Source organism: Bombina bombina, chromosome 3, assembly GCF_027579735.1.
Source record: "Bombina bombina isolate aBomBom1 chromosome 3, aBomBom1.pri, whole genome shotgun sequence".
In the NCBI taxonomy this organism is placed as follows: Eukaryota; Metazoa; Chordata; class Amphibia; order Anura; family Bombinatoridae; genus Bombina; species Bombina bombina.
Window position 1 is genome coordinate 1,079,192,891 of NC_069501.1, and position 14,815 is coordinate 1,079,207,705.

General features: G+C 38.1%; 1 protein-coding gene across 1 annotated transcript in view; it reads right to left on the reverse strand.

The window, feature by feature from the left end:
- The window catches only part of KPNA3 (karyopherin subunit alpha 3), a gene marked incomplete in the record, with an annotated part of 693,441 nt that overhangs the window by 359,959 nt on the left and 318,667 nt on the right, over positions 1-14,815 (reverse strand). Inside the window, 3 exon segments of the mRNA XM_053705555.1 lie at positions 3,591-3,661; positions 3,664-3,720; positions 3,722-3,768. Coding sequence (XP_053561530.1) covers positions 3,591-3,661; positions 3,664-3,720; positions 3,722-3,768 — 175 coding nt within the window.

The window sequence follows — 14,815 nt, forward strand, 5'->3', positions numbered from 1 at the left end:
TGTGTAAAGAAGGGCTTGACAAACCAAGTGCCGGGGTGCCACTGGTGCCTTAAAAACTCCCTGGTTTAGAATCCCCAAAATACCAATGAGTGCCCCCAAACTTCTCTCCACCTGGTAAGGCTGGATATTTGCTGGGAACCACAAATCAAACTTTGGCCAAGCCCATTATCTTATACCTCCTGCAAAGCCTCTTTACCAATGACGTGACACAGGAGTTAAAGGGACACTGTACACTAGATTTTCCTTTCCAGAAATGTTTTTGCAGATTATCAATTTATATAGCCCATCTGGGAGTGTTTTTGTAACAATGTATAGTTTTTTCTTTTTTTTTTTTTTTTTTAAATAACATTGTGCTGATTTTTAGACTATCAGATGTAGACACAAGTTTACAGATTCCTGCCTGCTCCCGTTTGTATAATGAGTCCTTTTCATATGCTGGGGAGAGGGTCTGCTCTTCTTGCGTTCCAAGCTAAACTGGGAGTTTCAAAGTAAGTTTTTAATAGGTTTTATGCCAATTCTTCTTTATAGTAGTATCTATACATGCTGTTATATGAAAATTGGTGTATAACTGTCGCTTTTAATGTCACTTTGATTTTCTCCTGTATGTGCAATGCCAACCAGAGCTGTCAGTATTATGGTGGACAGATTGGGGGCCACACAGACAGGGCCTTGTGAGTATATATGTAGACCTGCTGATAAGAAACAGTCCTTTACTAAAAAAATATATGTTAAAGTAAACTTAAAAAGAACAAAGAGCTGTCATGCATGGCAGCAAAATTGAGACAAGCCTAGTAATAGCTTCTAAATCTGCCACTTCGTGACCTCATTGTTGGATATTAAGCCTTACATTTTCCTATAGTTTGCTCCAATTAATGCTAATGCACATTTAGATACTATTTCTTGGTTTAGGCAGGTTCTTCAATTTGGATAATTGCAGCTTTGCGGCGACATGAAAAATCCCCCCCCCACCCAAGTCTCGCATAGACTGGGTAAGACACCTACTAAAGCAGTGTCACTTTTCAGCAAGGTATCTCTTAGCCCCTTCTTATATAAGAAATATTGGGACATAATTTACCCAACATCCATGAAGAAGCTGGCCTGTGCAGCTGTTGAGATCCTTACAGACTCCCTGGAAGCCTATCACAGCTAGCTGAAAGAAGAGCAGATGGAGCGGACTTCTTCAGTGAGCCTTGATACAAGCAGGAACACCAGGGAGCTGCGATTCTACAGAAACATCTGTGCAACAGGGTGCTCCATTCTTATGCAGTCAAACCCGCTTATAGAGCCCAAAGCACTGTTTTTATACACCAAAACGCTGATCCCACAGCACATGTTCTACAATAGGACATTCTGCTCAGGAGAATTTCAAGCCTGATGTTTTTAACTCTTGCCAAAGCGAGCAAGTCAGACCTACAAAGGGATACTTTTACCCCTATGGGCTCTATAGTGCTAAGTAGTCACCAAACTCATGTTTGTGTACATAATATACTGGTTGCTGGTGACCTATAGAACTTGCATGATACCCACAATGATTTCAAGCACCCTCATGGGTTATGAACCAGTTGGGAGTGAGTAAATTGGTGATAGTTTATCCTTGTCACCCTCTCAGGATGACTCCATTTAAATATTTCATTGTGATTATTTTATACACCTATTTGTTACTTTTTTATTCTTCTAAGTTTATCTAATTGTTCTGTTTAGAAGTCACCTTAATATTTTGTACACTGCTGCTGGTAATTTCATTATACATGCTAATATGTTAAATATATTATGTTTATAGTAAAGGGGCTGCACCTACCCTTAATATCCTTGCCTAAGCTAATGTCTCTGCTTGTCCCTAAGAGTGTATTGCAGCGATTTGCTGAACCCAACTAAATACAGTGATATCTCTATTCTACTCTGTTTAAACCATATGTCTCATCCTTGGTATAGATCAGCTAGTTGCCTCACTTTGCAAAAGACTTGGTCACTTAATTGACTGATCATATAAAACGTCCCTTTAAACAACATAATTCCCAATAAATTGGTTCGGGGTGAGCCCCACAGCTAGATAAAGGAGCAGAACGTTGTATTCTCCCTCTTCAGAGTATGGGCGATAGACCTCTAGCATCACTGAATACGAAAACTAATACATGTTACTCTAGACGATTGAAGACATCAAACTAAATATGCCTTCCTGTAGAGACCCTAGCCCCTTTGTGGGGCTGTGCAAGGAAGTAATGGACACTAGACAAATGAAGAATCTCTTGGTATCCTTTATTGAAGCAGCTATGCACTACTGAGAGCTAGGTGAATACATCAGTAGACCAATGACAAAAGGCAGCCAACAATCAGCAGCTAGCTCCAAGTTCCTGCGCCTACCAAGCTATAATTTTCAACGAAGGATACCAAGAAAAAGCTAATTATATAATAGAAGTAAAATGGAAAGTTGTTTAAAATTGTTATGCTGTATCTGAATCATGAAAGAAAATCTTTGGGTTTCTTTCCCTTTAAAGGGATACTAAACCCAAATTTTTTTTCTTTCATGATTCAGATAGAGCATGCAATTTTTAAGCAACTTTCTAATGTATTCCTATTATCAATGTTTCTTCGTTCTCTTGCTATCTATTAAAAAGCAGAAATGTGATATATAGAAGCTGGCCATTTTTGGTTGAGAACCTGGGTTATGCTTGCTTATTGGTGGATAAATGTAAGCCTTCAATAAGCAAGCACTATCATGGTGCTGAACCTAAAATAGGTTGGCTGCTAAGATTTACATTCTTGCTTTTAACATAAAGATAGCAAGAGAACGAAGTGAAAAATTGATAATAGGGGTAAATTAGAAAGTTGCTTAAAATTTTATGCTCTATCTTCTGAATCATGAAAGAAAAACATTGGGTTCAGTGTCCCTTTAAGTATAGCCCAATGCTCCAGAGCTTTTACCTTGATATATATTTAAAGAAAGGAATGGCCAAAAGTTCCTGGCTCCTAGATTTTGAACAAATTTGTCAAGCTCTGGAATAGATTATGGATTAAATGCTTAGAATTCAACCAATTTGTCACAACTTGGGAGTATTGAACCATGATCTGTCTAGGCTGCAATAACAGAGTCCCTCCCTTAACTAGATCATCTTAAATTGGATACTAGTTTATGTTTTAATCTCCAGAATAGGTCTCTTAAAATGCAAACACCCATAAAAAGAGCAAAGTTAGTAATGGAACATGTTTTACTAACAAAGTACTTTTTATAGAATGATTTGTAGAATTTTTAACAGTTTATGTGAAATGTAATGCATTATGTTTACAGGATTTTGGAATTTTAGAAGCAAACATAATATCTGAAAAACTATGTACAATGAAATGTGTTTAATAGTCCTTTGTGCAGGAATATTTTTTGGTCTACAAATGTTTAAAATCATAGGAGATCTATGCAGTGTACAGCAAAAAAAAATAAAAAAAATTGAAATCTCACATAATGGATGGTAAGTTGGTGCAATGAAAATATGTGGCGATGCACCTGAAAGGCTCCTGGGGCAATGAAGGTGTAAATGTGAAACAGCTTTTAGAAAAACAAAGTATGGAAAAAGTGTAAAACTACTAATCGCTGTTACCCTCCTGGACTGTCTCCATTGGGCGGTGGGGGAGGGTCCTTATTCCTGCAGAGATTGACAATGACCCATGTGAGACGTTCCGGAGGAAGGTGAAGGGGATGGAGGGATTGATGAAGGACAGGAGGGGTTTGAACAACTCCAAGTGAGATGACATAATCTCTACACTGAGGACCATCACCTACCAGAAATTAGAATGTTTAAAATAAACAAATGATGCTAAAGAGAGGGGACTTTTTGGAATGTATGCAAATGAAGTTATGTCAGTAGTGTTTTTAGATACCATCATTTTTTCTTTTAGTTTAAAAACATAATTTATGTAAGAACTTTACCTGATAAATATAATTTATTTCTCTATTGGCAAGAGTCCATGAGCTAGTGACATATGGTATTTACAATCCTACCAGGAGGGGCAAGTTTCCCAAACCTCAAAATGCCTATAAATACACCCTCACCACACCACACCACAATTCAGTTTAACGAATAGCCCAAGCAGTGGGGTGATAAGAAATGAGTTAGAAAGCATCAACAAAGGAAATTTGGAAATAATTGTGCCTTATACAAAAAATCATAACCACCATAAAAAGGGTGGGCCTCATGGACTCTTGCCAATATGAAAGAAATGAATTTATCAGGTAAGTTCTTACATAAATTATGTTTTCTTTCATGTACATTGGCAAGAGTCCCAATGAGCTAGTGACTATGGGATATCAATACCCAAGATGTGGTGTCTTCCACTCAAGAGTCACTAGAGAGGGAGGGAATAAAATAAAAAACAGCCATATTTCGCTGAAAAATTAATCCACAACCCAAAAAAATAAGTTAATTTTCATTTTTGAAAGAAAATAAACTTAAATAAATAAAGCAGAAGAATCAAACTGAAACAGCTGCCTGAAGAACTTTTCTACCAAAAACTGCTTCAGAAGAAGCAAATTCAATCAAAACGGTAGAATTTTAGTAAATGTATGCAAAGGAGGACCAAGTCGCCGCTTTGCAAATCTGATCTAACTGAAGCTTCATTCTTAAAAGCCCACAGAAGTGGAGACTGATCTAGTAGAATGAGCTGTAATTTTTCTGAGTAGGGGTTTGACCCGACTCCAAATAAGCTTGATGAATCAAAAGTTTCAACCAAGAAAACAGCAGAAACCTTCTGACCTTTCCTAGGACCAGAAAATAAAAACAAATAGACTGGAAGTCTTCCTGAAATCTTTAGTAGCTCTCCAACATAATATTTCAAAGCTCTTACCACATCCAAGAATGTAAGGATCTCTCCAAAGAATTCTAGGATTAGGACACAAGAGGAAGGGACAATAATTTCTCTACTAATGTTGTTTAGAAATTCACAAACCTTAGGTAAAAAATGAAAATAAGTCCGCAAAACTGCCTTATCCTGATGGGAAATCAGAAAAGGAAACTCACAAGAAAGTGCAGATAGCTCAGAAACTCTTCTAGCAGAAGAGATAGCCAAAAGGAACAACACTTTCCAAAGAAAGTAGTTTAATGTCCAAAGAACTGCATAGGCTCAAATGGAGGAGCCTGTAAAGCCTTCAGAACCAAATTAAGACTCCAAGGAGGAGAAATTGATTTTATGACAGGCCTTAATACGAACTAAAGCCTGTACAAAACAGTGAATATCAGGAAGTATAGCTATCTTTCTGTAGAAATAAAACAGAAAGAGCGGAGGTTTGTCCTTTCAAGGAACTTGCAGACAAACCCTTATCCAAACCATCCTGAAGGAACTGTAAAATTCTAGGAATTCTAAAAAGAATGCCAGGAGAATTTATGAGAACACCACCATGAAATGCAAGTCTTCCAAACTCTATAATAATCTTTTTAGAGACCAGATTTACGTGCTTGTAACATAGTATTAATCACTGAGTCAGAGAAACCCTCTATGACTTAGAACTAAGCGTTCAATTTCCATACCTTCAAATTTAATGATTTGAGATCCCTGATTGGAAAAAACGGACCTTTGAGATAGTAGGTCCCGGCCGTAACGGAAGTGGCCAAGGCGGGCAACTGGACGTACGAACCAGATCCGCATACCAAAACCCTATGTGGCCATGCTGGAGCCACCAGCAACACAAATGACTGTTCCGAATGATGATTTTGGAGATCACTCTTGGAAGGAGAACTAGAGGCGGAAGATGTAAGCAGATTGATAACACCAAAGGAAGTGTCAGCGCATCCACTGCCTTCCGCCTGAACCATCCCTGGACACAGGTATTTGAGAAGTTTTCTTGTTTAGATTAGAAGCCATTGAGATCTCTCTCTGGAAGCCCCCACATCTTAACAATCTGAGAAAAACACATCTGGATGGAGAGACCTCTCTCCCTGGATGTAAGTCTGGCAGCTGAGATAATCCGCCTCCCAATTGTCTACACCTGGATATGTACCGCAGAGATTAGACAGGAGCTGGATTACCGCCCAGGCAAGTATCCGAGATACATCTTCATAGCTTGGGGGACTGTGAGTCCCACCCTGATGTTTGACATAAGCCCACAGTTGTGATATTGTACGGTCTGAAAACAAAATGAACGGTTCTCTCTTTAGCAGAGGCCAGAACTGAGAGCCCTGAGAATTGCACGGAGTTCTAAAATATTTATTGGTAATCTGGCCTCTTGAGATTTCCAAACCCCTTGTGCCTGTCAGGAGATCCCCCCCAAACAGCTCCCCTAACCAGAAAGACTTGCAATCTGTTGTGATCACAGTCAGGTTGGGCAAACAAAAGAAGCCCCCTTGAACTCAAACAATGGTGATCTATCCACCATGTCAGAGAGTGTCGAACATTGGGATTCAAAGATATAATTGTGATAATATTTGTATAAATCCCGTGCACCATTGAATCAGCATACAAAGCTGTAGAGGTCTCATGTGAAAACGAGCAAAGGGGATCGCGTCCGATGCTGCAGTCTTGAGACCTAAAACTTCCATGCACATAGCCCACTGAAGGGAATGACTGAGACTGAAGGAGCCGGCATGCTGCAAAACCAATTTTAAATGTCTCTTGTCTGTTAGAGACAGAGTCATGGACTACTGAATCTATCTGGAAGCCTAAAAAGGTGACCCTTGTCTGAGGATTTCAAGAAACTTTTGTAAATTGATCCTCCAACCATGTTTCGGAAGAAAGAACACTAGTTGATACGTGGAGATTCTGAAGTATGTAAAGACTCGAGGCTAGTACCCAAGATATCGTCCAAATAAGGAAACCCCCGCTCATACCTGTTCTCTGATTACAGATAGTAGCGGGCACCCAGACACTTTCAAATAGATTATTGGAGCTGTTGCTAGGCCAAATGGATGAGCAACAAATGGTAAAAGCTTGTTTAGAAAAGAGAATCTCAGAAAACTGAAAGTGTTCTGGATTAATCGGAATATGAAGGTATGCATCCTGCAAGTCTATTGTGGACATATAAATTCCTCGCTGAACAAAAAGGCAGAATAATCCTTATAGTTACCATCTTGAAAGTTGGTACTCTTACATAACGATTCAAAATTTTTAGATCCAGAACTGGTCTGAAAATACATTTTCTTTCTTTGGTACAATGAATAGGTTTGAATAAACCCCAAACCTTGTTCCTGAGGAGGAACTGGCATGATTACCCCTGAAGACTCCAGGTCTGAAACACACTTCATGAAAAGCCTGAGCTTTTACTGGATTTACAGGAATGCGTGAGAGAAAAAAAATCTTCTCCACAGGAGGTCTTTACTTTGAATCCTATTTGATACCCTTGAGAGACAATGCTCTGAATCCAATGATTTTGGACAGATTTTATCCAAAAATCCTTGAAAAACCTTAATCTGCCCCCCTACCAGCTGAGCTGGCAAGAGGGCCGCACCTTCATGCGGATTTAGGGGCTGACCTTTGGTTTCCTAAATGGCTTGGATTTATTCCAATTTGAGGAAGGCTTCCAATTGGAAGCAGATTCCTTGGGGGAGAGGATGAGTTTTTGTTTCCTTATTCTGACGAAAGGAACGAAAAAGATTAGAAGCCTTAGATTTACCCTTAGGTTTTTTTATCTTGAGGCAAAAAAACTCTTTTCCCCCAGTGATAGTTGAAATAACTAAAAATCCAACTGAGAACCAAAATAATTACCTTGAAAGAAAGAGATAGTAATCTAGATTTAGATGTCATATCAGCATTCCAAGATTTAAGCCATAAAGCTCTTCTAGCTAAAACAGCTAAAGACATTGGATCTAACATCAATTTTGATAATATAAAAAATGCATCACAAATAAAATGATTTAGCATGTTGCAGTAAGCGACCAACGATGAATATGTCAGAATCCAATTAGTGTTGCGCTAAATTTTCCAACCAGAAAGTTGTTGCAGCCGCAACATCAGCCAAGAAATAGCAGGTGCTGAGAAGATGACCTGAATATAAATAGGCCTTCCTCTTAGATAAGATTCAAGCTTCACTATCTAAAGGATCCCTAAAGGAAGTGCTATCTTCCATAGGAATAGTGGTACGTTTAGCAAGAGTAGAAACAGCCCCATCAACTTTGGGGATTTTTTCACAAAACGCTATAGATTTTGCTGGTAAAGGATACAAATTTTAAACCTTGAAGGAATAAAAGTACCTGGCTTATTCCATTCCCTAGAAATCATATCAGAAATAGCCTCAGGAATGGGAAAAACCCCTGGGGAAACCACAGGAGGTTTAAAAACAAGCATTTAAACGTTTATTAGACTGAACGTCAATAGGACTGGTTACCTCAATATCCAAAGTAATTAACACTTCTTTAATAAAGAACGCATATACTCTATTTTAAAATAAATAAGTAGATTTGTCAGTGTCAATGTCTGAGGAAGGATCTTCTGTTTCAGATAGATCCTCCTCAGAAGGAGGATGAGTTATGTTGTTGGTCATTTGAAATTCATCAGCTAAATGAGAGTTTAAAAAGACCTTTTATGTTTATTAGAAGGTGGGAAATGCAGACAAAGCCTTCATAATAGAATCAGAAACAAATTCTTTAAAATTTACAGGTATATCATGCACATTAGAAGTTGAAGGAACTGCAAATGGCAATGAACTATTACTAGTGATGCACCGAAATGGAAATTCTGGACCGAAACCGAATCCGAAAATCCGGGATGCACTTTTATTGAAAGTAACACACTAAAATTGGACAAAAATATCTTAAAACAATTATATGCTACACAATAATTTTACCAAGAAAAAAAAAGGTGAAAAATGACATTTTCGGCCAAAATGTTTCTGTGACCAAAATTTTGGTGCATCCCTACTTAAAACAATTATAAATATCAATATACTGTATTATTCTTCATTTAGTTCTATGTAACAGAATCATATTTAACAGGTTTTTTTTTACCAATTATCCAAATAAAGTATAGTCCTAGAAAACTCACTATATGCAGAACAGTAAGTCAAGTAATAAACTTAAACAGCAGCTCAGGGCTAGCATCAAATTTGAAACATGCTACACAACAATTTTACCGAAAATAACAACAGGCAAAAAAAAACGAAAAACGAAATAGCCAAAAATGCAATTTTCGGCCGAAACTTTCTGCGGCCGAAATTTCGGTGCATCCCTAACTATTACTGATGGAAACACTATCTGCATGTAAAAGTTTATCATGACAACCTATTACAAATGACATTCGGTGAAAATAATTCTACAATTTTACAACAAATGCACTTAGCTTTGGTAGAACCGATGTCAGGCAGCAATGTTCCAGCAGAAACTTCTGAGACAGGATCAGATTGGGACTCTTGCAACAATGTAAGAGAAAAAACAACATATAAAGCAAAATTATCTATTTCCTTATATGACAGTTTCAGGAATGGGGAAAAATGCAATAGCATAGGCATCTGAAAGAAAAAAGCAAGAGGCAAACCAACACAGGCGGTATTGAAATAATGAAAAAAGTTTGGCGCCAAGTATGACGCACAACGTAACGTAAACTCTTTATTGGCGCCAAAAATTACCGAAATGACACACTTTGCGTCACTAATGAGCGCCGCCGTGTGAAATGGTCTCAGCGTCACATACGACGCCGGAAATAACGATAAATAAATAAAATTTCTTAAAAATGTTTACATTCCCAAAATATGAAACTGACCAGTCTGCAGAAGGAAATCATGAACCTGACTCATGGCAAATATAAGTACAATACATATATTTAGAACTTTATATAAATGCATAACAGTGCCAAACCATAGCTGAGAGTGGTCTTAAGTAATGAAAACATACTTACCCAAAGACACACCATCGCCACATATAGCAGATAGCCAAACCAGTACTAAAAACAGCTTTATTAGTAGAGGTAATGGTAAATTGAGAGTATATCGTCGATCTGAAAAGGGAGGTAGGAGATGAATCTCTATTGACCGATAACAGAGAACCTATGAAATAGACCCCTGTTAGGGAAATCAATCGTATTCAAATAAAGGTGATACCTTTCATTCGCGTCCCCTCTGACATTCGCTGTACTCTGAGAGGATCGGGGCTTCAACAATGTTGAGAAGTGCATATCAAACGTAGAAAATCTTAGCACAAACTTACTTTACCACCTCCTTAGGAGGCAAAGTTTGTAAAACTGAATTGTGGGTGTGGTGAGGGGTTGTATTTATAGGCATTTTGAGGGTTTGGGAAACTTTGCCCCTCCTGGTAGGATTGTATTATCCCATATGTCAAAGCTCATGAACTCTTGCAATTACATGAAAGAAAAAGAACATTCTAAAGATGACATCACTATAGAATGCAACCACTGAGATTCATAGCTCAGATTTAAAAAGTGTGGAAAACTGAAATTGAAATATATATAAACCAGTACATTTCGATATATCCTAGACTCAATATCCTGCTATCCTAGACAATACTTACCAAGTAGAGATTTTCCCTACCAAAAGGGGAGTAGATAAACTTCCACACAGTCCTACCCCTAAACTCAACACATCAATACTTATCCCCATTTCAGACTAACAGATGGGATAAAATTGTGGTGGAACCTTGGTAACTATTGTCTAGGATAAAGGCCGATATAACAGTTTTATATGATATAAAAAGCCCAATTATCTTGGCCTTCCTAGACAAATGCTTACCAAGTAAGATGAATATTAAACAGTACAAAAGACATAGGGTGGGAATACAAGGAATAACCCAGACAAAAAGAGAAATGGAAGAATATTAGTAATTTACTTTTAAACAGGACAAAAAGTCTTTCTAAACAGCTTATTGAAGCAAGCTGAAGATCATATAAAAAGATATAAGGAGACTTCCAAACTGCAACTTGACAGATATACAAAAATTAAAAATCCTTCTATAGGACAAGAAGTAGACACTGTACCATCAGGAATGATCAATGAGCTCACCCCTGAAACGGATTGCCTCTGTAGATGATATGCCTTGAAAATGTACTGAAAAATCCATACGTTTTATGTTGGGGTGTTTTTTTTTTGGGGGGGGGTAAACAGTGGTTTGATTTTTTACTAATCTTTATAAATTCTAGCCATATGAGATGAGACTAAATTTAAGATATGATCTAAAATGGAAAAAGTAGAGGGTGCCACATAGTGCAAATCAGAATGTAACAGAGGATGATGGTGGGCAGTAAAAATCCTACTCACGTGGTGAAAAGCACTAGTGTGCCAGTAAAGGCAGACTGGAACCAAACGGTTGTCCGGTAGACCCAGCAGTGAAACAGGAACAGACGGTAATCCTCGTCCCACCAAGGGGAGTTCAGAGATCCTACGAACCGTCACCACCAGTGCAGTGCCCCGATAGGCAGGAGACAACAGCACAAGAGATAACCTCAGATAAGCTTGAGCAGGAGACAGCAGCTTAAAGATGTGAAATGGTAACCTCCAATGAGAAGGGGTGTTGCCAATTGAGGGCGCAGCAGCAGAGTGAGAGTAAAAAATAATTTATTAAAAGAATAAAAACAGCAACGCGTTTCTCTGTCACAGCACCGTTTCATCAGGCTATCTGATGTGAAAACGGTGCTGACACACTGAGAAACACGTTCTCTTGAGCTGTTGTCTCTCCTGCCTATCGTGGACTCCTGCACTCACGGTGACGGTTTGTAGGATCTCTGGACTGCCCCATGGTGGGACGAGGATACCGTCTGTTTCCTGTTTCACTGCAGGGTCTACCGGACGACGGACCGTTTGGGTTCCGGACTTGCCTTTACCGCACACTAGTGCTTTCTCACCAACGGTGAGTAGGATTTTTACTGCCCACCATCATCCTCTGTGTTACAGTCTGAGTTGCACTGAGGCACCCTCTACTTTTTCCATTTTAGATCATCTCCTGTGTCGCGGTGTGACACCCTAGAGGAAACTGCCTCTAGTCCTGGACTCTGTCTTGAGATTGAACAATGTTACATTATCAGGACTCTCTAAATTTATTATAAATTTAGACTTCACATATTATCCTTATATGTGCGCTTGAGCCTGTGCACATGGCTGTCTATTAATATATGTGCCTTGATATATATTACATATTGATATCCAGATTTAGGGTTCACTGAAGCTTGTAGTATGGTGGCCTTGGAAAGTCATAGCAGTAGAGTCAGATACTAATTTAGATCTACTAATGGTCAACTACCCAAGTTGAAGCCAAGTACAGACTTTTACCCAATACACAATAGGGGAAAAGCTCTGGAAACATTCCATAAGAGAGTCATTGAAGATTTACATCTTCTTAATAAAAATAATACCAAGCCATCACACAACCTCTCTAAACGGGAAAATGAGGCTATTGCCTCACTTAAAAATAATGAATCGATCGTGATACGACAATCCGATAAGGGAGGTAGTGTGGTGGTCATGGATCGCACCACAGTACGTTGGGTGAAGCCTTTACGTCAATTAAGTGACACCAATGTATTTCTGGTTCTGAAAAGAAATCCAAGTAGTGAGTTTCAATATGAATTGTGGGCAGATCCTGGACAACGGAGTAGCCATGGGCATCTTGGATAAGCAAACAGCAGTTGCCCTATATGTTAAACATCGCTAACCTCCGGTCTTCCAATCATCTGCCTAAGGTCCACAAAAGCTTAAATGACATTAAGGGCCAACCAAATTGTATCAGGTATTGGCTCACTATTGGAGCCCCTCTTGTAGACTGGTTAGACAATCATTTTAACAACCTTTTGTACTCGCACTACCCAGTTACATCATGGATATCTACGCATGTCTTGAGGATTCTGGATGACATTGAATGGAGGACAGGAGTACAGTTGGCTCACCATTGATGTGACCTCGCTGTAACTCCCAGTATTCCTCACGACATGGGTTTGGAGGCTATTTCATTTTTTCTCCATAAAGAATTCCAGCATGAGTGAAATCAACTATTGAATATTTGATTGCTGAGTAACACAATTTCTTATTGGAACACACACTATTCCTATCTTTGAGGGGGTGTTCTATCTGCAGCAACAGGGCACAGCCATGGGGGTCAAAATTTGCCCCTCTTTTGCTAACTTATTCATGGGCTGGCTCGAACGCATGTTTCTGTATGATGAGAGAAACCCCCTTCATGGGAAGAAATAGTTGTCTATTAACGCTTCATAGATGACCTTATTTTCATTTGGTCATCAACAGAAGCTAGAGCTATCTGAATTTGTTGCGTCTCTAAACGCCCAGTGTGATAATGTGACTGAAATTTTACATTTTGAGTGGCAAAAAAAAATAGGTGAATTTCTTGGATATCACCTTAATGTGGTGCCAATGTAGGTAACAAAATTGCAATCCACACTCTATAGGAAGCCAATCTCTGGCAATACTATTCTGCATAATAAAAAGCGCTCATCCTTCACACATGTTCAAAGGGAATTGCCTAAGGTCAGTTCCTTAGAGCACGTAGGATTTGTAGCAGAGATCAAGATTATGAAACAGAAAGTATAAAACATTAAGGATGGACTCAAATCGCGAGGATATCCGCTTAGAATGCTTAACCAGCCTAGCTAAAAAAACTCTGGAAGATGGCAGGACCTCCCTTAAGCAACCAGTCTCAAATCAATACTGAAGATAAGGATTTATCTTTTATCACAAAATATTCTTCTGATAATACTTCAGATTGTGATATTGTAAAAAAATATTTCCCTATTTTGTTGGGGGATATTGGTTTGAAAGATAACTGTTGAAAAAGGGTTTAGGTGTGTATACTCTCGAAATCTCACCTTGGGTAATATTCTTGCCCCCCAGACCAGTTTACCAAGTTTGAAGAGAAACACAGGGTCTTGGTTACTAGTAAATGGCACATACAAATGTGGTAACAATAGATGTAAAGCCTGTGATTTTCTGACTGAGGGCCGAGAATTTTACTCTTTGTGTTTCACCAGCGAATCCATTTCTCACAAACAGAGGCTGTGTCAAATGCCTCGACTAGTTATGTCATTTACTTAATTGAGTGTACAGAACACTCAAAACAGTATGTTGGCATGACTAGTCGAGACGTTAGAACCCGTATACGTGAACATTTGGGCTACATTAAATATGACAAACCCTGTTCAGCACTATCTAGGCATTTTCTGGAAGTAACATCAAAAGGATGTTAACTTCCTTTAAATGGAGAGCAATTGAGGCAATAACATTACCCACCAGTGTGGAGATAAAGATTCAAATCTTAGCACGTCAAGAAGTCTATTGGATTATGAAAATTAAAAACCACAAATTCCCCCATGGTTTTAATTCAGAATATGATATTAATCATTGGAAAAAATATACATTATTATTTTTTATTATTATCATTTTTTAGTATGGAGACTTGACAATCAGCATCTTTTTAGTTTGTGAATTATATTATATGCAATTTTACCACAAGGAGTATTGAGGTTCTGAGCATTATTTATAGTGTCAGCCATCCTTGTGTGTTCCACAAACACTGATGCTTTTATTCACATAATCAATTTCATCATTTTGTTATGCCTCTTTTTCCATGTCTTTTTTCATGTCTCTATGCTTTTCATATATTTCATCCTTATATATTCATCATTAATTATATATTTATTTTCAGACAGCTATATGCCAGGTTGAATTTTGAATTCTGAATTTTTGAATATTGTTTGGATTAAATCAGTGATTTTGAAATTATAAGGTCTAAATAATAATGCCATTATATAAATGTTTATGAGTTTATTTCATTTTTTTTATTTTTTTCATTTATTATCATACATTTGTTTTTGTAATAAATGTATTTATTATCAATGTATTGTTAATATCCCTTTATCTGATGCCCCCATTGTAATCCAATCTTCTAGC